We start from the raw sequence: 23,007 nt of genomic DNA, 5'->3' as shown, positions 1-23,007 counted from the left end.
ACTTTTTTCGTCTCCTCTACGCTTCAACACTTCATCCATCACTTTTTGCTTCACCAATTCCAGTGTGATTTCCTCCTCCTTCCGGCAATCCAAAGCCGTCGTCAGGGTACTGGAGGACTTTGGGAGACTGCGCAGGACCATCATAACTTCCAGCTCTCTGCCTAGATTTGTTCCAGCTTTGCTCAACTTTTCGAACAACTGATCCATATCGTACAGATGCTGCTCAATGTTTTCCCCGTCAGTGTAGCGCATATCACACAGCCGATAGAAAATGCCTACTTTTGCTGACAGCGTAACTTTTTCGTGATGTTTCTGCAAATTCTCCCACGCACTTTTCGCTGACGTGGTGTTCCGGATGAGTGCATGTTGGGTCTCTTCCACCAACAATCCGATCGTCGCTCTTGCCTTTTGGTCTCTTTCGACGAAGCGCATCACGGGAGAGATGAAAGTCGAAAACAGATGCAACTCTGTTGAATGTTCTCGACAGTCCGCAAATCGCATTCATATGCTCCATAATTTGTGCGTCGTAGAAGCAGTCTTAGCATAAGGTTATTACGAAGCGGTCGGGGTTGAACATTCAAGTCAATTTGCCTCAGGATAGCCTCGCAATCTGTCCTTCCTTGCAGGATATCTGCCACGGTTAGGGCTCTGCTTGTGTCTCTTCTAGTCCGGAGAAGTTCTAGGTCGATAAGTTGACTACGGCTTTCGTAACTGGGTAATCTAAACGGATCATTCCAAGGCAATCTACGCAACGCAAAACGAAGAAAGCGACGTTCCAAACCACTGAACAATACTCAAGCGTCGATCGAACAAGCGAACAATAGAGAGATTTTAGACAGTAGATATCAGTGAAGTTTTTATATCAGTGAAAGCTGCGAATCCAAGATCACACCTGATTCACGCGTTCGATTGTCGAGCCAAGCAGGTCATAGCTAAATATTATCGGTTGTTGTTTTCGTGAGAACGTAATAGCGGAGCATTTGGCTGGGTTCACTACCATTCTGTTTAACCTGCACCAATTAACGAATACATTCAGTTGACGTTGAAGAAAGTGACAGTCAACAATGGAGCAGATTCGTAGGAAGATTTGGGGTCATCTGCATATGATAACCGAGGAGCTTCGATGACCAGATGCACGTCGTTGAAGTACAGTATAAAAATTAACGGTCCCATGTGGCTTCCCTGAGGTATTATACCTGATGTGGCGAAGAAGCTAGCTATGGCAACTTTTAGTTGCCGACCGGTAAGATATGATCGAAACCAACTCAGCATACACCGAGCCTGCCGAGTTTAGCAATCGCAATAGCATGGTTCAACTTGTCGAATGCTGCGGATAGGTCTGAATAAATAACGTCCGTTTGAACCCGATCCGACATGCTTTCGGTTGTATACGATGTGAGACACAGCAGATTGGTGGTTGTAGAGCGGCCGACGGTAAACCCATGTTGATCAGCACTCAAATACTGCTTACAATGGGACAGCAACGATTCCATAATCACTAGCTCGAATAGCTTCGTAACGGCACTTAACGATGTAATTCCTCGATAGTTATCCACAGCTCGTTTCCTTCCTTTTTTGTGGACGGGCAACATGTGCGCAAATTTCCAGCAAGATCGAAATATGCCACCTGAGAGAGACATTCGGAACAGGCGAAGAAGCGGAATTAACAAGCTAGCAATATGTCTCTTCAAAAATACAGATGGAACTCCATCAGGTCCAGGATTAAAGGATGACTTGAGCAGAGTCGCGGCCTTAGAAATCATCTCTGCATTAACATCAATTGCACCCAGCGTTTGATCATTTACTGGAACGTTCCTGGCAGCCAGGTTAATATGGTCGTCAGTTAGTATCTCATTAGTGAATACACTGGCAAACTTTTCGGAAAAAAAGGTGGCATATATTCTGAACAGTGGCACCAACGTCTCCGTTGAATTCCATAGACGTAGCTTAAGTTTGCGCTGGATGCCTCGTTGGAAACTTGAAAAGCATTCACGACTGACTCGCTGGTACATGTGATTCAGCCTCACATAATGTAGTTTCAGAGGAAGCGTGCGATACTTCGTAAATCTTCACAATGCTGCTCTCTTGATTGACTTCAACCTACGTAGCTCTCTCGTCTGCCAGGGAGGGTGAGACACTTTGTGGTGAGTTCTTTTCGGGACGTGTCTGTCAATGACATATGCTAAGACATGTGAAAAGGTTTGCGCTGCAGCCTCAACGTCATCTGGATCAAGGATGTTCTCCCATACCATGCTAGACAATACATCTATGATGCTACGGTGGTCAGCTTTACGGAAGTCATAAGAAACCCTAGCAGGATAGTCGTCGAAATCACGCACGAGTTTGTCCTCAACAGTGACAATTAGAGGAGGGTGATGTGGAACTAGCTTAGTTAGTGCATAAGGAGCCGAGGAAATTGATGGAGCCCTACGAGTATTTTCGTTAACTACATGGTTAATTCGAGAAAGCGTCGCTGCGCTGTAGTTGTCGAGAAGGCTAATAGCTCCTGCGTGAAATGTAGAGCTATCAGGATCTGGGTACAGGAATCCGCTATGAGATGGACTCCACGAAACGCCTGGCAGATTGAAGTCACCAAAAATGAATACCTCATCAACTGGAGTGGCACTTTCGATAACTGTGAAAACTGACCAACAGTGAGTATCGATGAGTTCATTATCGCGGACTCGATCAGGTGGAATGTACAGAGCGCATAAAAATAGTGTGCGATCACCCAGATTGATGGCTGTCCAAACCTGCTCCACATAGTTCCATGAATCGTTCTCGATGGCCTTTGCCTCCAACCCGCTACGGACAGCTACAAGGTCACCTCCACCAGTAGATTTACGGCTGTTGTTAGGATTCCGATCGCAACGAAAGACCTCGTAGTCAGGACCGAAGACTTGACTGGAAGGCGTTCGATAATCGAGCCACGTTTCGCACAGGACAGTTATATCGTAGCAACGATCCGATCCAGCTAGGCGGTACTCTTCAACATCAGAATTCATTCCACCGGCGTTTTGGTAGAAGATCACGACGTCCTGCTTGCGGCAAGGAATCGAACGACTGCTCTCCCGGGAAATCCCAGATACATCAGGCAATAACTGACCATCATCAAGCCTCATTGGACACTCGCCATAGTGAGTGGGTTGGAAGACCCCCTCTCCACATCCGACAGCAGGTCCGGAACGACTATGATGAACGAAGGCTGCTGATGGCAGGACTGAGACGGAGGGATTGGGGGCTTCCATGGGGCTTTCTACGGCGCGTTCCGGGTTTCCAGGATTGGGAGTTACAGAGGCATCAATGACTAACATAGTCAGAATTGCTGAACATTTGATCGGCATCAGGCAGTGAATAGTCAATATATTGATTGTACTTGCTTGTAGAGGCAAGGTGGAAGACTCCTGATTCATATCCAGCCACAGGTCCAGGACGACTATGCTGACACTGGCGGGAATCGGCACGACTGGGCTGGAGTAACCAGAAGCTTCCAAAGAGCGGTCTATTGTGTCTCTGATAACCATATCCAGGGCTGTTACAACAGGCGCGGTTTTAGCGAATTTCGCGGATTTGAACTTTCAGTCGCGAAAATCGCGGAAACATTAAATGATGTCGCGAGAATCGCCAATGGGCTGATGTGCTGTCACAAAAATTTTGGAATTCATTGTAACCTTTCCGTACCGGATTATTTTGCTATCATCAATTTTGTTTTTCATTTGGCTCTCATTTTTACCGGTTCAAACCAAACACCCTACAAATAATCGAGAAATGATCTCAATTCTATAAGTCACACCGGACTTACACGGAAATTCCCCGAGGTCTGTCCAATGTGAGACATTTTCCTTTTTTCCAATATGAACATAGCATTTATAGTTGTCAAATCATAAACGAACCGTATATGTGCGAGTAATTGCGATGTATACCGGATATTCTAGGTTCTCCAAATCGTCCTGTAGTTCAGTTGATTTGTTCTACTATATCAACCAAGACTGCTATAATGTCTGTAGTATCGAAATATGTCCAAACAGATTCAAAGTGTCTATGTGGATCGTGTCCGACCTATTGCTACGTATTCAAGATGTTATAGGTTCTGAAATCATTCTGGAGATCAGATTATTTTTCTATTAGATCACCCAAGACTAATTCAATATCTGTAGTATCGAAATATGTCCAAACAAATTTGCAGTGTCTATGTGGATCATGCCAACCTATTTCCGTGTATGTCAAATGTTCTAGAATTTCCATATCGATATTCCGATACTACAGATATTATACCAGTCTTTGTTGATCTAGTAAAACAAATCATCTGAACTGCAGGACGATTTGGAGAACTTAGATCATCTGGTATACGTGGAAATAATTAAACATTATCCACATAGACACTTCGAATCTGATTGGACATTTTTCGATACTAGAGACATTATTGTAGTCTTGGTTGAATTAATAGAATAAATCATCTGACCTCTACACTAATAGAATTCCACACATTTTTATTGACGAATTTCCATGTAAAATTCCACATGATTTTCATGTGACCACACATAAACAGAATTCACCCAGAGCCACACATGAACTTTATGAGTCAAATGAATAGTATGCGTGGTTACACATGGCTTTTATGTGTACACATATTCAGTATGTGTCCGACACATAGATATCATATGCTGATCACATTGCAAAAATTCATGTGTGGGACACATAAAAACAATCTTTGAAATTTTATCAGTGTAGATTAATTTGGATAACTTAAATCATCTGGTATCTGTGCATCTGTCTGGAAATATTTCAAAACTAAAGACATTGTCCCAATCTCGGTTGATCTAGTAGATCAAATTATCTGAACTCCAGGACGATTTGAAGAACCTACAACATCTGGATTACTCGGAAATAGATCATGCATGATCCACATAGACACTTTGAATCTGATTGGACATTTTTCGATACTACAGACATTATTGCAGTCTTGGTTGATCTAGTAGATCAAATCAACTGATGTCCTGGACGATTTGGAAAACCTATAAATCCGGTATACGTAGAAATAAGTCGTGCATGATCCACAAAGCCACATATATAATTTCTCGATTATGTGCAGGGTGTTTGGTTTGAATCGGTCAAAAATTGAGAAAACAAGAGCCAGATTAACTACAACATTTAGGACAGCAAAATACGTCAGAGACGCAAAGGTTAACTTTCAAGAAAATTTGCATTTCAAATGAAAATGCATTTTTTTTTAAATAATGTTTCATCAAATCTAGGTCGGTATTATTCAATAGAATCTCATAATGTAAGGGTGTTTTATTATTCAGAATTTATACTATACATAATTAACTGAAGATGATACAATGTTATTTAAAACAAAAAAAATCAAAGGTTATAAATGATACTCCTGTAGCTCAGTCGGTAAATGCGCAGCTACAAAGCTAGTCCATGCTGGAGGCGACTGAGTTCGATTCCCGTCCGATCTATTAATTTTTCGGGTTGGAAAATTTCTCTACTTCCTTGGACATAGGATGGCACAGGCATAGAAAGCTCTCAATTAAAATGTGAAGGTTCTTCAAAGCACACTAAGTTGAGAGCAGGTAAAAATCTAATATACTATAAGCAATAAGCTTGAAATGCCATTTAGTAGTATACAAATGGTATTGTTAGGTAATGAAAACATTTTTTTTGTCGCGGATTTCTTTTGAGAAATCGCGGATTTCGCGGATCAAATTTAGAAAATCTTGTAACTGCCCTGAATATTTTATAATAATTATCGACAAGAAAAATGTCGTAGGCTTATAACATGTTACAGGGCTGGTAGTGAGTCATTTTTTCAAGTCAGTCACTAAAAAGTCTCTTTTTTAAGGCCAAGTCACTAAAGTCACTTTTTCTTGTGAAAGTCACTATTTTCAACTTTTTTAGCGTGAATTTATTTCAAGATTCATTATTCTTTGCGTTGTGGCTTTTAATCGTCTTTCTCTATATACAGGATGTCTACTCATTTTTCTGCATAACATTACCTGAGTTTTCCAAGCAAGTAACTCCAAGATCTAAAAATATTCAATGTGTTGAAGTTTCGTATTCCATGTACAAGTTCAAGATATTGAAAAGATTCAAAGTGCCAGGATTAAGTAAAATAATAAATGATTTATTTCAAGTTCATAATTACCTTTATGAAAGATTAGAAATCTTCAATGCAGTCCCATTATTCATTAACTTTACAACAATTGTAGGAACTTTGTAGTTCTGAGGAATGAAAGGAAATGCTGAGAATTTCAGTGAAGCTCTATATACAAACTGCAGGAACATAAGGGAAGTTAACACGGTGAAAATAAGGCAAACTTACTGGAAGCTGTAAGAACCTCAAAGCGGTTCTTTTAGCATCCGTGACTTTTCAGGAATTTTTATGAAGTTCCTAGAATTTCAGAGAAGTTCACAGGTGTGAAGCGAACTTGAGAAATTTAGAAAACTTGAGTGGTATTGTGCACATTTTTAAGAAGTTCTAAGCATCTCAGAAAAGCTAGATCTAGAGATCTTTGGGGAATTTCAGATCTTAAGAGCAATTCCCGTAACTATAGTCCAGAGTGTTGAAGCAGTTTGAAATCAATAATCGTAAATTTAGATAAATTCAGGATAGTTCCATGATGTGCAAGGAAATATTTGAAAACTTAAAGAAGTTTCGAGAAACTCCGTGAATTTCCGAAAACTACAGCAAAGAGAAAACTTCTGGAAATTTTATGAACATCCGGAAAACGTGAGAGTATTTTAAGGGTGATGTATCATTGAGATTTCAAGAACTTAAAAAAAATGCGAAAATTTAGCTAAGTTGATTAGAGAACATCAACGAAGTTCCATTAATAAAAAAAGCGAGAAAGTTTAGCAAGCAGCGATATCTTCAAGAAATTTCAGAGAACTAAATTTAGATAATCAGCGAAGTTCTGAGTGCTTCGAGGACGATCAGATAGCTTCAGAATAATCCCATTAACTTAAGCAAATTTGCAGTGACTTACAAGGAGTTCCGAATTCTATGAATGATCCTTAAACGTCAGAAGCGTCAGGGAATTATGAATATGTATTAGAAAATTTGCTGGATTATTAAACAAATTTATAGAACTTCAGGTAAGCATAGATAAGTTCAGAGAAAATAAGCGAGTGTTAATAACGGCTATAATGCTTAAGGAACATTTTCGAGGCAAGTTATTTGATTTCAGTAAAGTTGCGGGTTCTTAAAAATACTGATAAGTTCTGGGCAGTCTAGAGAACTTTAAAGAAATTCAGTAATCGTCTAGGCACCAGTAAAGTCTAGACTATTGAAGAAGTTTTAAATTAGTGTCGATAATTTAAGGGAAGTTTTATGAAAAAATATTGAGATCTTCAGTGAAAAATTTTAGAACTTTATTAATTATTTCGTTCGAATTCCATGAAAATTGCGGGAGCACAAAAGTTCCAGAAATTTAGAAAAACTCCGAAAACTTCACAGAAGGACTTCTTCAGAAACATTACTTCATAGAAATCTATGGAGCTTAAGATGAGATCCGCGAACTTCAGGAAATTTTATGAACATTAGCAAAATACGGGAGCATTTGAAAGAAGTTTAGTATTCTCCGAAAATTAGTTTCAGAAAATTAGTGGGGAATTTAAAGCAGTTCCCAGATTTTCAGATAACTTCAGAGACGTTAAAAAGTTGTTTGAGGTCTTCGCATAAGTTCAGAAGTTCACTGAAGCTTAAACTATTGTTAGAACGATTTAATTAAATTCAGCGCAGTACAACAAGCTTGATGAGAACTGCTAACACTTAAGAAAAGTTTTGAGAATATCAGAAAAGAACAGAGAATCTCAGAGGAGTTCCGTCAACATTAGAGAAGTCACATAAATTTTAAAGAAGCTTAGAAAACTTCAGTGAATTGTTAAACCTTTAAAGAAGATCTATGATCGTTAAAACAATTGAGGAAACTTTAGGAAGCCCTACAAAGTTCCGGATTTCAGGAGGAGTATTGTGAGCATCAGGCTAGTTTATCAAACTACAAAAAAAAAAGTTCAAGGCAGTTTCATTAACTTCAGGAAAAAATTGAGAACTTTCAAGTGGTTCTGAAGACCTCAAAATAGTCCATTCCATGTTCAACGGAGATTTCCTCAAAATCTCGATGACTCTATGGTCAGAATTAAATTTTCTTTCAGTTTCCTCGGAATTACCTTGAAATTTTCCACAATTAAAAATCCTTTGGAAAGATTCTCCGAGTATTCATTGAATTCATTTCAGATTTCCTTTCAATCTCACTCCTTCCCTTGGAATTCTACTCACATTGAAAGTCTCCTAAAAATTCATTGACATTACTCCTCAGAAATTCGATTAGATTTCTTCTCATAATTTGTTTGGAAAATTCTCCTGAATTTATTTTCCGAATTCCTTTGAATATGTTCTGGGGTTATTCTCACATTTAATTGTAATCCTCCTTTAAGTATTTTCAAAAAATGTCCAAGAATTTGTGCTCCGGATTCATTTTTTCCCACAAACTTTATGAAATTATCCTCTGAATGCCCTTGGAATTTTCCGGTGAAGTTCACAAGAGTTGTGCTCCTCAGAAATTCCTAAGATTTTTCATTAAAAATTCATTATAAAGGGTGTCCACGATGAAATTGCCACACACAAAATTGATTCGCAAAATTCGAGTTTTCATCCGATTGCCATCAAATTTTCAGGGATTGAGAAATAACTATTAAACTTCATTTTAACATTTTACTCGTATTTTATTTACAGTCCATACGCAAATGCCCGCACCTTGGCCTTAACCCCGGCCATAAGATTCTGCACAACCTGTGAATCAACCGTTTTTTGCATGTAAACCCATACTTTCTTCAGTTCCTCGACTGTCTTCACTACCTTAGGTCGTTTAAGAAGGTGCTGCTTCATAATCGCCCAGTACTTCTCGATGGGGCGGAGCTCCGGAGTGTTGGGAGGGTTGAACATTTTCGGCACGAAATTGACCTTATTGTCCGCATACCACTTCAGCACGTCCTTGGAGTAGTGGCATGAGGCCAAATCCGGCAAGAAGATTGTTGGGACGTTGTGGGCCTTCAGGAGAGGAAGCAGCCGCTTCTGGAGGCACTCTTTTATGTACACCTGTCCGTTCATCGTGTCCTGGGTCACGAAAGGTGCACTCCGCCTCCCGCACGTGCAGATGGCTTGCCAAACCAGGAATTTCTTCGCAAATTTGGACATCTTCTGAGTGCGGACATGCTCCGGAACGCTGAACTTATCCTTGGCCGTGAAAAACAGGTTGCCGGGGATCTGTTTGAAATCGGCCTTCACATATGTTTCGTCGTCCATGATGCAGCATTCAACTTTCGTCAGCATGTTGAGGTACAACTTCCTGGCACGGGTTTTGGCGGACTTGTTCTGCTTCTCGTCGCGATTAGGGGCCTTTTGTACCTTGAACGTTCGAAGCCCAGTCTTAGTTTTGGCCTTCTGGACAAAACTTCGGTTTAGGTGCAGCTTCTTAGCCACATCCCTAACGGAGGTGTTCGGATTTCGGTTGAAGGCCCCAACTACGCGGTTGTGATTTTTGGTGTTGTACGGAATACTTTTTCCTTCACTTCTGGGCTTCCGATCGGTGGTCAACCGTTCCTCGAACCGCTTAATCACTCGCGACACCGTGGAATTCGCGATTCCCAACGTTTTAGCGATGGAACGATGCGAGAGATCCTTGTTCTCGTGATGAATGCGCAATATTTTATCACGCACGAGCTGTTCTTTCGACTCCATTTCCGCGAGTTTTGATCACAGGACTTTAAAACTTGCAGGATGTAAATAATGCACTATGAACTAAATCCACCCAAATTTTCATTAAATTCTACCCAACGGTTAAAAAGTTAGAGCAATTTCATCGTGGCCACCCTTTAATTAGTTAAAAACTCAACTATTTACTTTTAACTAACTAAGGCTTCACATGAAATCTAAAATTCATAAGAAACAACCTCGATAGCAGATTGCATTTGATGTTTTTCTGAATGACTTTTTCCCAGAGCTCCCTTGCAATGAGGTCCTTAGAAATTATAATAAAATTCCTCGAGTCTTTAAAACTGTGAATGGAATTTGACTCAAGATTCTTGAAAATTTCTTGAAGTATTATAGCTTTTAAGTCCAGAACTAGTTCAAATTATTTTTTTTAGTAAATAAGCATTTTTCGTAACTGCAGATTAATCCACTGTGAATCTCTAAAGTTCAAAGTGTGAATAAAAATAACGAGAAAAATTAAATGGTTGTAATTTAAAATTCATTATTCTCTTTAAAAAAAATATGTTTTTTTAAATTCTTTGAGCCTTCCAGGTATTTTAAGGAAACAAAAAATTTCCTGAGGATTCCCGGTTTTCCAGATTTTCGAAGCTAGTAGACACCGACCAAGTAGTAGTAGACCAATACGGTGGGTTTGGTTATAAGCTTTCTATTGAATCTTTCGCTTTAAAGGTTCATATCGTGTTAATGAGATAATAATTGAATAAGTCTAAAACATCAAATATTTATTTGATGTGCCTTCTCTTAGGTCACTTTTTAGTCACTTTTTTACAACTATAAGTCACTATTTGGTCACTTTTTCATTCAACATGGTCACTAAAATCACTATTTCTGACAGTAGTGATTGCTACCAGCCCTGCAATTAACATTTAATATAACTCTCTGCTCAGTCTAGTCAGTGTTTAAGGAGTAAGGATCTGATAAGTAAATAGAGAATCCACCGTCATGTTGGCTACGCGATAATGACATCCTTTCATAGGGCTGGTTTTTTGTTGTTAGCAACAGTTCATTCCCAGCCCAACGGTTTCCAAATCAAACTGCAGAGATCTTCGCCAGGTAATCGGAACCATCATTCCAAGAAGCTATAGTGGATCTGAAAGCGTGCAAGGAGTGCAATCAAATCGCATCAATGATCTCCAATTGATTAAGGCAGCTGAGAAATCAATTCGCAAAATCATTGGATCATGACCCTCTTGGCTCAATAAATGTGTAGGTATTATTCATAAATGAAAAATTGTCAACTGAACCGGCTTTCCCCCCTCAATACAAGCTCAATGTTTAAGCTTGTGTGTGGGTAAAAATCTACTTTAGCGGAAATTGTTGGCAGCCGGCCCAAATATTTCGATCATTTTAGCTAACTTGAATTAATTACGAAGTAAAATCCACCAGAAAAGGTTAATGCATCATTTTGACCACTGTTCCCTAGCAGGATGATTTTAGGTGTGGAAATTTTCATTCATTCCGCTCAACCGTTGCCATGACCCTTGTCAATATACTTCTCCACACTTTCACCGTCAAGCTAGACTGAAAATAGAAGAGAATGCCGCCACCAAGCGCATTCGCTTTCCACTCGTCACAAGCTTGAAATAAGTGCGCGCGAAGAGCAGACGTCCACGACGCCACCGGCGGCGATAAAATTTGCTGACGCGCTTGCTCGTGCTAGGTATCATCATACATTTATCAGCTGTATTAGAATTTACTAGCATCCATTCGCTGACGCGTAACAGAGCTAGTGAAGTATCAGAGCAGAGCATTACCAATTGTAATGAACATGGCGCGAAATGCACGTACGTCACGTCACCGTGATGTCACATTTGATTAGCGCATTCTACTTTAGGACGATGAAGATGATTTCGTTAGTAGATCAGAGTCGTACTTTCTTGCTTGGAGGATGTCGTTGTCATAGCGGGTCCGCACGTGAACATTCATTACATATTAATAGCTAAGCTACCAACACAAATGACCGTTACTACACGTTTTGTGTTACACACTCTCTCTCTATGTACATTGATGCAATTCGGAAGTACTCACTATACTCTGTGGACGACACAGTATCGATTTTATTCCGCGTAGGTAGGTGTTTCGCTGCTTCTTTGCACTGTTACTTCATTTTGCATTTCGGGTTGTCCTTCAGCCGTCAGCTGTTTGTCACATAATTTTGCACGAGATATATAGGCAATGAGCTGGATTACCGAGGTGAAGCAATCACTCACACAACCACTGTACGATACACGCAAGTACACGCAAGTAGTGACGTCACTACTTGCGTTTACGTTGATTTTTTGGTTTACTAATACAACCCTATTTCACGATCTGCTCCACCTCTCTCTGTACCTCATTGATATATAGGTACATACCGACCGGTTGGACTGGCAGCTCTACAACAGATGGGCGATTGCGTAACAACTGAAGGATGCTCTCACATTTGATGCCACTGCACACTGAAACTATAGTACATTTGGGTAATGACTGAACGGAAGTCGCATTACGGGGATTTTATACGATCAAATGTCGGTTCGAAAATTGAAAAGACTGAAAATAGAGGTGCAATGTATGTTTAGCGATAACATCACGCCTTATCTTATCTATCTAGAAGAGGATTAAGTCAGATGAATACTTCGCTGAACCATACGTGTGGTCGTTATTGACATGTATGGCACCTAGTATGTGTGTTCAAGAATTCTTACTTTGATATTTTGGGTACAAAGTTGAAACATTTCTGTGGGTAATTTCTACTTATCTATGTTTATCAGACCCACAAACCGACATCTTTTAAAGCCGTGTGATCAGACAAAACGTCATTCTTATCATCGCTTCGCAAAGCACACAGGGAAATTCTTTGTCTGTTTACTATTAATCCTTCCATTCATTATCAACCGGCGCGTGTTTACTATACGGTCTAATAATCTACCGGTGCACGGGATTGACGGTAGCTCACGGTTGCACACCTACAGCTCGTGTGATTTTTTGCATACCATCCACCATCACAGAAAAAAATAAAGCGCGCAAATAGCCAAACCCTGTTCGTCATCGAGGAATCGTTGAACTACTATATTTTTAAAAACCCGACACATGTAACCACGCTGGTTCACCTCCCATCGTTTGTTGAACTCACTACCCAAATAACTAACTGGCGCTTTTCTTATTTTTTTCGTTCCATTCCAGCTGATCGGATCGCCGAATGTGTGCTACGCCAGTGAACAGTCCACCGTGGATCCGGCCAAAAAGCTGATGACGCTGAAGACCATCAACCTGACCTTCGGGAGCTTCCTGTCGGTGTACGAAACGCTCAGCTACGTGCCACATCCGACCGATCCGGACAAGACGCTGCTGAAGCAGGAGGCCACCGTCCAGGTCGAGGGGGTGCCCCTCAATCGGTACATGGAGGACGTGCTGACCAATAACATTAGCACCAACGCCGGCAAGGGCCGCCAGGGTCTCGAGTGGGTGATAGGGAAGCTGAACTCGGAGGTTAGTATTGATTTATTCACCTTACCTTTGATGGCGGTGTTCGGGAAGTTCGCATCTTTGGCTATTACGTCCCTATTCAATACTTTACGCCTGTCCTCAGCCGGTGGGGCAAAAGTTCGCGCTCTTCAGAAAAACCGTTCTTGCTACGAATGAACTGTAGATTAATCAAAGCTCTGTAAGAGAAAGTTGTAAACCTTGAATTAGCGATGTGTGAATGGTGTTTGTTTGATTCCAAAGCATGGAATTTTAAGATATTTAATGTCCAGCTTGTAATACCAGGGTGGTCATTCATCTTAGAAAACCTGAAGAACCGAAAATTAATCGAGAATTGAAACAAGCCGGGAAATAACCGGGAATTTGATTGCAATCGTAAAATATTCTTGCCCCTTGGATGAGTTTTCTTAGACCGGGATCTTATTTTTTATAAGTATGTTTAAAGTTACCGTGTACAAAGATTGAGTAGAAGAGCGTAGAAGATCGCAGGTTCTATACAAACTGCCAGTTTGTTCACCCTTGAGAGGCGGGACCTGCGGCAAATCAGCGGATACAGACACCCAATCAAGGTGGAACACTTGACTACGGTTTTCTCTACATGCGATCGGAATAGGAGCTTTTCGTCAAACAACATCCCGAGATAGGTTACTTCGGTGGACCACTCAACCCTTGTGCCATCCATGATTACAGTACAAGCGGGTGCCGGTTTTACATTAAGCGATTTCCGATGGAGGAACATGACTGTTTGTGTTTTGGAGGCATTGATTTTGATTTTCCACGTGGTGGCATAATCAGCAAAAGTGTCAAAGCATCGTTGGAGCTTGTTTGTTATTTCGCGAGGCATCCTACTCTTTTGACGACTATTGCGGTATCATCTGCGAACAGGAAGAACACGCAACCGTCTCCGAGGGAAGGAATGTCAGAAACGTAGATGCTGTAAAGCAAAGGGCCCAACAGACTTCCTAGCGGAACACCTGCTGGGATGGAGAACTTGTTTGAAAGGCAGCCATTCAACGATACCTTGAACGACATTTGCTGCAGGTAGTTACGGGTGATTTTCACAAGATAGGATGGGAAGTTGAAGTTGCAAAGCTTGTGCACAAGTCCGTCGTGCCACACACTGTCGAACGCCTTTTCGATGGATACGACCCTGTTACTTCGGATGGTATTCATCATCCGTGCTAGCTGATGGTTGGTGGAATGCCCCTTCCTGAACCCAAACTGTTCCGGAAGGAGTATGTTGTGTTCTTCCACAAAGTTATTCAGGCGGTTGAGGATCAGTTTCTCAAACAGCTTGCTCAGCGCTGAAAGGAAGCTGATCGGTCTGTAGCTTGAAGCTAATGTTGGGTCCTCCCGGGTTTGCGGATAGGTATGATTTTCCTTGTCTTCCAGATGCTTGGAAAGTAGTGCAGTTCCAAGCATCTGTTGAAGACAGCGGCCAGCAGAGAGTGAGAGTGAGTTGAATGTTCCGGGACCTTCATGTTTTTGGTGCATTTCAGCGCTGAGCAAATCTGTTCCACTGAGATCCTATCCTCCGGAGGGATAGCACAAGGGGAGGAACCAAAGTTGATCTTCGACCGGACTTTGGATGTTGGAGCCAAGCAAGTGCGATTTGGCAATATGCACACCAATCGCATTTGCTTTGAGTGATGGAATGGGTTTGGGGTGCGTCTTTAGGTCCTTGACAACCTTCCATAATGGTCTGGAGCCGCCCGCAACTTTCGTTCCGGTTAGAGACAATTCTGGAAGCAATCTCCTTGTTCAGATCGGCAATTTCACGTTTCCTCGCTGGATCTCCGGTTCTTTGGAACTGGCATCTACGAATATGTCTCATGCGAATCAAGAGATGGGTGTGGGAATCAATGGCAATAAACTTACCCCTCTCAGGAACTCGTCGGACGCATGCCTCGTCAGCAACGGCTATGGCTTGGTGGAGTCTCCAACGCTCGGTGGATGTCCTCCACGGAGTCAAGCGGTGGGTTGTCGATGATGTGCCTGTCTACCACGCGTCCAAAGTGGGCCCAGTTTACGCGGTGGTAGTCTTAGATCAGGAGCCACGTTACAGCCCAGTTCAGCCACCCCCGAGTGGTGGTCGGAGCTGAGTTCGTTCAAGGCTACCGGCTTGGACAAGCCGGTGTTTGTCAGAAACATGTCTAGCGTCGATGGGTTGCCCGCAGGTGAGATCTATGTTGGCTCGTCCGAGAACCAAACGGAGTACAGCCCATGCTACGAGTGGTCAAACAGTAGACGACCGTTTTGGTTCTGCTGGTAGTTCCGCCATGGCGAACATTTAGATCTCCTCCAACAACGAAGCGGGAACCGGTACGGGTGATGGTGGACAGGTCCTTCTTGAATATAGCCGCTAGTCCACTGCTGGCGGCACACTGTCGAGGGCAGTAGATGGCAATGAACTGGAAGTATCCAGTCGATGACTCCACCTTCACACCAAGGGCCTCGATGATAGAGGGGCGGATATGAGGCAGACTGCAATATTTTGGTACGATCAAGCCAAATGATGTTGTGGTTCAGCAACCAGCAACTGTCGCCGGACTTGAGATGGGTCTCGGTGAGGAGCCCACGTCCATGGTATGCTTGCGATTGCTCGATTGTGTTTGCCCTTAAGGAGCAAGCGTTCCACCGGACTATGCATAGTGGTTTAGACGCCATAATACATAGCCAGTTTCACGATGGTTTCGAACTGTTCGTTCTAGTTGGTGCACCTGCGGAAAGCGATGTTCCAACACTCGTCTATTGAGTACCTACGTTCTAGCGCTGGTGGTGTTCTCCAGAATCCAGGGGGAGCGGAATTTGTCCGCCGGGCGTCGGGGAGCAGGTTGCACTCGCGGTTGCTAGTTGGTTCGAAGAAGCGGAGAATCGCCTGGCCCGAAAGTCAGGGGTTTATTTTTCTTACGTCCTGGTTGGTTGGTGGTCGATGCATCCTTCTCGTGTTTGGGGCACTGCCTGTCAGAGCCCTGATGAGCACCGCCACAGTTGACACACTTGATAGCCTCAGCACTGTGCCCGACGTTGAGGCAGCGCTGACACTGCGTTACATAGAGGCGGCCACCACGGTAGGACTCTTAATGGATGATGAACTTGAATTGGGAGAGGTTTGCTTGCAACGCATTAAGCGTCACCGTCCCCTTCTTGAAGTGTACCAAGAAAAGGCAATCCGGGTACTTCCTCTTGCTTGCGTTCCTCCTCTTGATCCGGAAGACGGCGATGTGGGGCAGCTTGGACCGGTATTTGATTTCAGCTTCGATCACCTTCGTGTCGAAGTTCGGTAGGTCTCGGATGACTACCTTGTCACCCGGGATCTCGTGTGTGAAAAATTCCATCTTGGAATTCTTCAGAAAACCCACAGCTTTGTTGAAGTTCGCCTTGGTGTGCAGGATGATATTCGTGCCAATCCCGCACAGCTTGTACTAGGCAGCGACGCCGAGGGTTGCCATCTCTTGAGCCAGCTTGTTGAGTGACACTGACTTCACCACCAGAGGTGGGAGTTTTACCATAGACGTAACTCTAAGACTAGTAGGTCCCGAAGAAATGTGCTCAACTTTTTGGCTCAGCTCTGGTACTCTCTTCGGTCCCAAGCTAATCGATGCACCCCTCGAAACATAGGAAAATCCACGAACCCCTCATTTTATCTGTCAAACTTTCATAGAGAATCAAAACAAACATAGTGTAGTACTAGAATTTCAACTAGAATGGGGTACGTTAATCGATTTGCTTGGGACCAATAGGCTAGTCAAGTAGTTAGCCAATTTCAAATCGATAGTTTCGTATTGATTGTGGGTTTTTCTCTCGGTCCGTTCTTACCGCCCGTGGTCGGATCCGCCGAAATCACCGACGTCACTGCCGTTTATTGCTGTCTATGTGGTCTATGATTTGTGTAGGTTTATTTTGATTCTATAGCTTGATATGTCAAAGGCAGAGTTTCTGCATTTTGTGATTATTTTTAGAAATCCTCAGAGAGAGAGAGAGAGATGGGCGGAGTAAACAAAATGCAATTCGGCAGCAGGGTTTTGTATGTCAATTATCTTGCAACCCATGCCAGAAGATAGCGTTTGCCATTAATAAACCAACAAAGATCAATTAATCAAAGCAGTTAGAATATCATTTTTGATTCTAAAAACTAGTTGAATTTGAGAAACAGATGAAAAATAAAGGTGATTGAATTTCTATTCGAATGTAATAGTCACACATTTGATCCAGTAAGAATAGGAAATTCTCGTTAAAATTATAATGGGAATGTCCGATTGGCTCAGAATTTGACAGTTCATTTGGCTCAAAACATTCCCCTCCGCTCATCTCGCCCTCTGAGGATTTCTAATTATTATGTTTAAATCAAAGGAACTTAATAACTTTATATCCGAACACGCTCCTGGTGTCCTAGGGCAGTGATGCAAAATATCACGACACTCACTCGAGAGTCTTCAATGCATCAACTAACCGTTTTGTCACGCAGTGAGAGGTAGAACCATGGCAAGTGAATATCATCAGTGATAGTCTCTGCTCACAGGCAAAATGATCACTGCGACCAGTACTTAGAGCTATTGTGATATATTCCCCGTTTTAATATCCCGCATAAACAATAACCTGCGAAGAAAAATTGTTTTAGCGATTCACGAGTTGCTCACCATCTACAAATCTCAGCTACCTCTATGGTTACTGTCAACCTTATCTGCCATCTTTTTCCACCGCTTCTCCAAATTAGGCTTGATAATTACGCTTGATAATTGTCCAAAATTTTTCGATGGGACGAAAATCTGAGCGCCTAACCACCAATTCGGGATGCATTATCATCCCAACTTTATGTGGGATGGTCGTACCATCTATGATATCGTTAGAGTATGGTACCCACTTATTAGGGATTGCTTTATCAGCATGTCGTATCACCATTTTGTGAGGCGACCGACATAGACTGACCGAGATCATTTTCCCAGTCAGTTGTTGAAGTTGAATAGAATTAAGAATGGTGCATTGAACGGCTACACAACATCACTAACGGCATTCATTTATTTCCAGGTAAAAGAACTGGCCAGTTCCGCAGCTACCAGCACGAATGAAATCCTAAATCACACGAAAAAGTCCCTGGATGACATCACGGACCAGGCGCGGAAGAGCATGGATGAGCTCAGTGCGAAAGCCCAGAAAATCCACGTATAGTAACAAACGTTGCACGGCGTCGCCCAGCACAGGTGCTACCGGTGCTAGTGCGGTTGCTTCCTCGTCGTCGTCTTCTTTTTCTACCACAGCAACACCAACGGCGGCAACGTCGACGACGGCAGCCACATCGGGTACGGCGGCGACTAATTCGAAGGCTGGCCATGGAAGTGGAGAATTCGCTTCCTCCAGTTCATCAACCGGTTTGTTTCGATCGAGTAACAGTACCAGCGCCAGTGCACCAAGATCATCCAAGACTACTACTGCAACTACAACAGCTAAAGAGTTTTATTCTGCAACTAGCACTGACAACACTACAACAAGAAAAGCATCATCATCATCAGCATCACCATCATCATCATCATCACCGTCGTCATCCTCTTCAGCCAGTAGGTCTAGTACAATCCCGCCAACCGCTTCGTCATCCTGATTGTGGGCCAAATTTGCACGAGACGCTGTGCGGTGCAATTTACTGTTAATCGTATAGATTTTCCTCATAAGTACTATTCTGTTATTCGCTTTCGGTTTTCCCTCCATATCCTCTCTTCCTGACTTTTGTTTGGTTTTTTTTCGGTTTCAAAATTAAGATGAAAATTCTTGTCGCTTATTTATTTATTATGATTAGTAAATTCAATTGTACAAATCGACAAACATATGGTCTACACTGAATTCTTCTCTCTAATCCTGCAATCCGGAGTATCGCCTTTATCCCGAAAAACAATATCGGGATGTCGCACGCCTTCGTCGGTTGTCTCCCTTCAAAGCATCTTTTCGCCAACATTGAGGCTCTTTTGCGAATAAAAAAGAAGCCCTGCCGGGAATAGGAATGCACAAACTGACGAAGACGCGCGACACCCTTTAATATAGTTAGCTTTTTATCTAATATACGCGCTCAAAAGAGTTCCCCACCTACCGACCCCGCAGCTTCAAGCGTAATATCTAAGAATACTGTTCCGCGCACCAAGAAACCAATCATTGTGGTCATTCTAATCAGATACAATATTGATCTAAGTTACGAGACACCAGTTTATTAATTTTAGACAGTGCAGCATAAACCGATACGAAAGAGAAATGAGCGAATCAATTAATAACCGACTACCGTGTAAATATCTCTTACCTATTGAATAATTAACCGAAGGTATATTCGTGACGTGATTATTTAGCATTAAATCTAGAAGCTATTAGTATTAGTAGGACATGCGAAGGAAATAGGAAATCAATAGTTGTTCTTCTTTTGCAACCTTGAAGCTTTTTATCCCCCATCCTGGCGCACATAATAGGTGGTTTGTGTGGCATCGAACGAAAGAGATTGACGAGTATGAGACTACACTTTCTCAAATTACACAAACCCACGAACGACAACAGGGAGAGAGGGATTCGGGGGGTTAAGACCTTAGATTCCTTATTCATAATATAGAAGCAGAAAAGCAAGAGGTGGTACCGGTTTACACACATTCCTGTGGAAAGAGGTTAAAAATTGTCTGTGAATTAGCTCAGCCGAATGGAAAATTTTTGTTTTGGGTTTCGATGGTTTCTTTTTCGATTTGTTTTTTGGAAATTGTTTTCGAGGCAGCGAGGATTAGAAAAAAAATACATTTCGCGATCGACATTCTTGAATGGTACGGCTGAGATTGTGAACAAATTGAAGAGAATACGTAGGTAAAAATAAAAAAAAAACAGGAAAGAGAAGCAAAACGTACTCACACACACACACAAACATACATTTTTGTCAGTCAATAACGTTTAAATTGTTGTAATGTTTCAGATGAAGAGAATTTAAAAATATGCGAGCGTGATAGCTTGGTTTTCAAACATCTCCTACATCACTCTGGAAGCATTTAATGGATCCGAAAGCCCCTAGCCAGCAGTGAATATCACATTGGTTGGTTGGCCAGCGACGTCTGTAGTACGACGATACGGGGGCCAGAAGCAACTCCTAAAGGTAAGAAGACAGAAGAAAATATGTATGGGAGTGAATATGATGCATATCAATCAAGGGAGTACAATAGTTATTATTCTACAACTTCGAAATAAAATATAATGGAAGCTACTTAAAAGCCATTTGATTTCCGCAATGGAAAAAAAAACTTAAAATTTGGGTAGCTTTGTTTTTATGTTTGTTTGAGTGTTTAACGACGATTTAATTAAAAGGTGGCTTCGGTTTTTTTGTGAATGCGGACCAGTTGTAAAAGCAGAAAAGCTTCAGATGCTGAATGAGAGAGAAAGTGATAGTTAGCTTTATTTTTCCAAATGCAGTCCAACCTTTTCTGAAGTGGTTCAATACCTTCCTTAAGGAGTTCAAACTTTTCTGTTGAGTGATTGAATTATATTTAATGTTAGTCAGAGCTTTCCTGAACTAACTTTTAACGTAGCTTCCGCTCCCTTAGACCCCTTCCTCGTTCTTGTGAGATTCACATACTTTGAAAATTAGGCAGAGATTTTAAAGAATGGACCTTCGTGTGTTCATACCTGATGGTAGATTTTTTTAAGGAAGCACAATTGTTGAGAAAACTGGGTTTACATCCACAAAAGTACGTATTTTTTATATAGAAATTTGGGTTTCTTGATCAGCCAAGTTGGATTTTGGATCCGTCCTTTGAAAAACAGGCTTGGAAGTTATAGAATAGACGATTGTACGACTTTTCCCCGAAAACCAGTCCCCCGAAAGTTATTTTTCCGAATGTAACTTTTCCAAGAAAAAACATTTCCCCGAATGGAACAGGTCCTCGAAAATAATTTCTCCGAATGTACCATTTTCCCGAATCTGCGAATGTTCGCTGGTTAACTACTTGTATCGAACAATACCACAATAAACGTATTAATGTGTGTCGAATATGGACAATAGTTTGACTTTCGATAAAACAAAATGTAAAGGTCAAACTCCTGAAATGGGTGTAATCGGTGTAATCCTATTTCATGAGCTTTTGACCTTTACTTGTAGTTTTAACGAAAGTCAAACTATTGTCTTTATTCAACATGAGCAATTCTCTACAGATTGACGAATTTTTATTTTTTTTTTTAATTTGTCGGCTCCGATTTTGATGAAAATTTGCACAGTTGTTCTTTTTTAGTAAAGATGCCAATTTGTGTTATCAGTTCTTCAAATTGAATCACGACTACTTTTCTAACAGGGCCTGTGTAAAAATAGTACTAATGAGTTAAAACATATATTTCTGAAACGGTTTGTTGGATTGATTTGGTGTCTTTAGCAAAGTTGTAGATATTATGTTGGCAATAATGTTAAAAATATACACTGTAAAAATTTCATTTGTTCCAATGAAAAAAATTATATTTGTTATTAAAAAAGTTAATTAAGTTAATTTTTACCTTTGAACATTTTCGTTTTAAACCTTATTGAAGCTCATGATGTTTTCTACAAACTGGCAAAGTTTGGTGATGGTTAACTCAAAAACAAAAAAAGTTAGGATTTTTTGAAAATTTCGCGATTTTTACATTTTCATTAAAAATACATGTTTTTCAACAGTGTATATTTTTTAAAGAATCGCATTTTAATTTTGCACAACTTTTGTGAAGACACCATAGCAATCAAGCAAGCCGTTTTTGCAATGTTTTAAAATATTCAGGGCTGTTACAACAGGCACGGATTTCGCGAATTTCGCGGATTTCGCGATTTTCGCGGATTTGTCGCGGATTTGAACTTTCAGTCGCGAAAATCGCGGAAACATTAAATGATGTCGCGAAAATCGCGAAGGAACTGATGTGCTGTCACAAAAATTGTGGAATTCATTGTAACCTTTCCGTCCTGGATTTTTTTGCTGTCATCAATTTTGTTGTTCATTTGGCTCTCATTTTTTTTACCGGTTCAAACCAAACACCCTGCAAATAATCGAGAAATGATCTCAATTCCATAAGTCACACCGGATTTACACGGAAAAATCCCTGGTCTGTCCAACGTGAGACATTTTCATGATTTTTTTTATATTCGTGAGTAATTGTCATGTATACAGGATATTCTAGGTTCTCCAAATCGTCCTGAATTTCAGTTGATTTGTTCTACTATATCAACCAAGACTGCAATAATGTCTGTAGTATCGAAATATGTCCTAATAGATTCAAAGTGTCTATGTGGATCGTGCCCGACCTATTGCTACGTATACAAGATGTTATAGGTTCTGAAATCATTCTGGAGATCAGATTATTTTTCTACTAGCTAACCCAAGACTAATTCAATATCTGTAGTATCGAAATATGTCCAAACAAATTTGCAATGTCTATGTGGACCATGCCAACCTATTTCCGTGTATGCCAAATGTTCTAAGATTTACAAATTGATATTTCGATACTACAGATGTTATCCCAGTCTTTGTTGATCTAGTAAAACAAATCATCTGAACTGCAGGAAGATTTTGAGAATCTAGATCATCTGGTATACGTGGAAATAAATCATACATTTTATCCATATAGACACTATGAATCTGTTTGGACATAAAGGGTGATACGGTCAAAATTTGGTCAATATCAACTTGACGTATTTCTTTCAATTTTGCATTTAAAAAACCTGAACACCCCTCATTTTGAAGGTGTGTGTGTGTAGAATGTTGCTCCTATTTTGATTTTGGAATTCACTCTTCAGTTGTCAA

At 41.1% G+C, this 23,007-nt stretch overlaps 2 protein-coding genes across 3 annotated transcripts in view; one reads left to right on the top strand and one right to left on the bottom strand.

The window, feature by feature from the left end:
* slmo (PRELI domain containing slowmo) overlaps positions 1 to 20,227 on the top strand; it is a 28,430-nt gene extending 8,203 nt beyond the window's left edge. The window contains exons 4-5 of the mRNA XM_065227593.1: positions 12,941 to 13,246; positions 18,269 to 20,227. Coding sequence (XP_065083665.1) covers positions 12,941 to 13,246; positions 18,269 to 18,409 — 447 coding nt within the window. The 3' untranslated portion in view covers positions 18,410 to 20,227. The remainder of the gene's footprint in view (positions 1 to 12,940; positions 13,247 to 18,268) is intronic.
* LOC135705713 (uncharacterized) lies at positions 1,952 to 23,007 on the bottom strand. 2 transcript variants are annotated; one of them, XM_065227551.1, is made up of 3 exons: positions 22,853 to 23,007; positions 2,310 to 4,411; positions 1,952 to 2,182 (listed from the first exon to the last, which is right to left on the bottom strand). In XM_065227551.1, the coding sequence occupies exons 2-3, from the start codon at positions 3,522 to 3,524 to the stop codon at positions 2,096 to 2,098; spliced, it is 1,302 nt and encodes a 433-aa protein (XP_065083623.1). In that variant the 5' UTR covers positions 3,525 to 4,411; positions 22,853 to 23,007; the 3' UTR covers positions 1,952 to 2,095. The 2 variants fall into 2 exon arrangements, with proteins under 2 accessions (XP_065083623.1, XP_065083621.1); XM_065227549.1 differs by having other exon boundaries at positions 1,952 to 4,411.

This window comes from Ochlerotatus camptorhynchus, unplaced genomic scaffold (assembly GCF_037179485.1).
Source record: "Ochlerotatus camptorhynchus isolate MF236.1 unplaced genomic scaffold, CSIRO-AGI_Acam_v1.1 ptg000274l, whole genome shotgun sequence".
Taxonomy (NCBI): Eukaryota; Metazoa; Arthropoda; class Insecta; order Diptera; family Culicidae; genus Ochlerotatus; species Ochlerotatus camptorhynchus.
This window is presented reverse-complemented; position numbering and strand designations above follow the sequence as displayed.

Excerpts from the sequence above, each read along its gene's own strand:
- LOC135705713 (XM_065227549.1), bottom strand. The coding sequence starts at position 3,524 with ATGGTTATCAGAGACACAATAGACCGCTCTTTGGAAGCTTCTGGTTAC.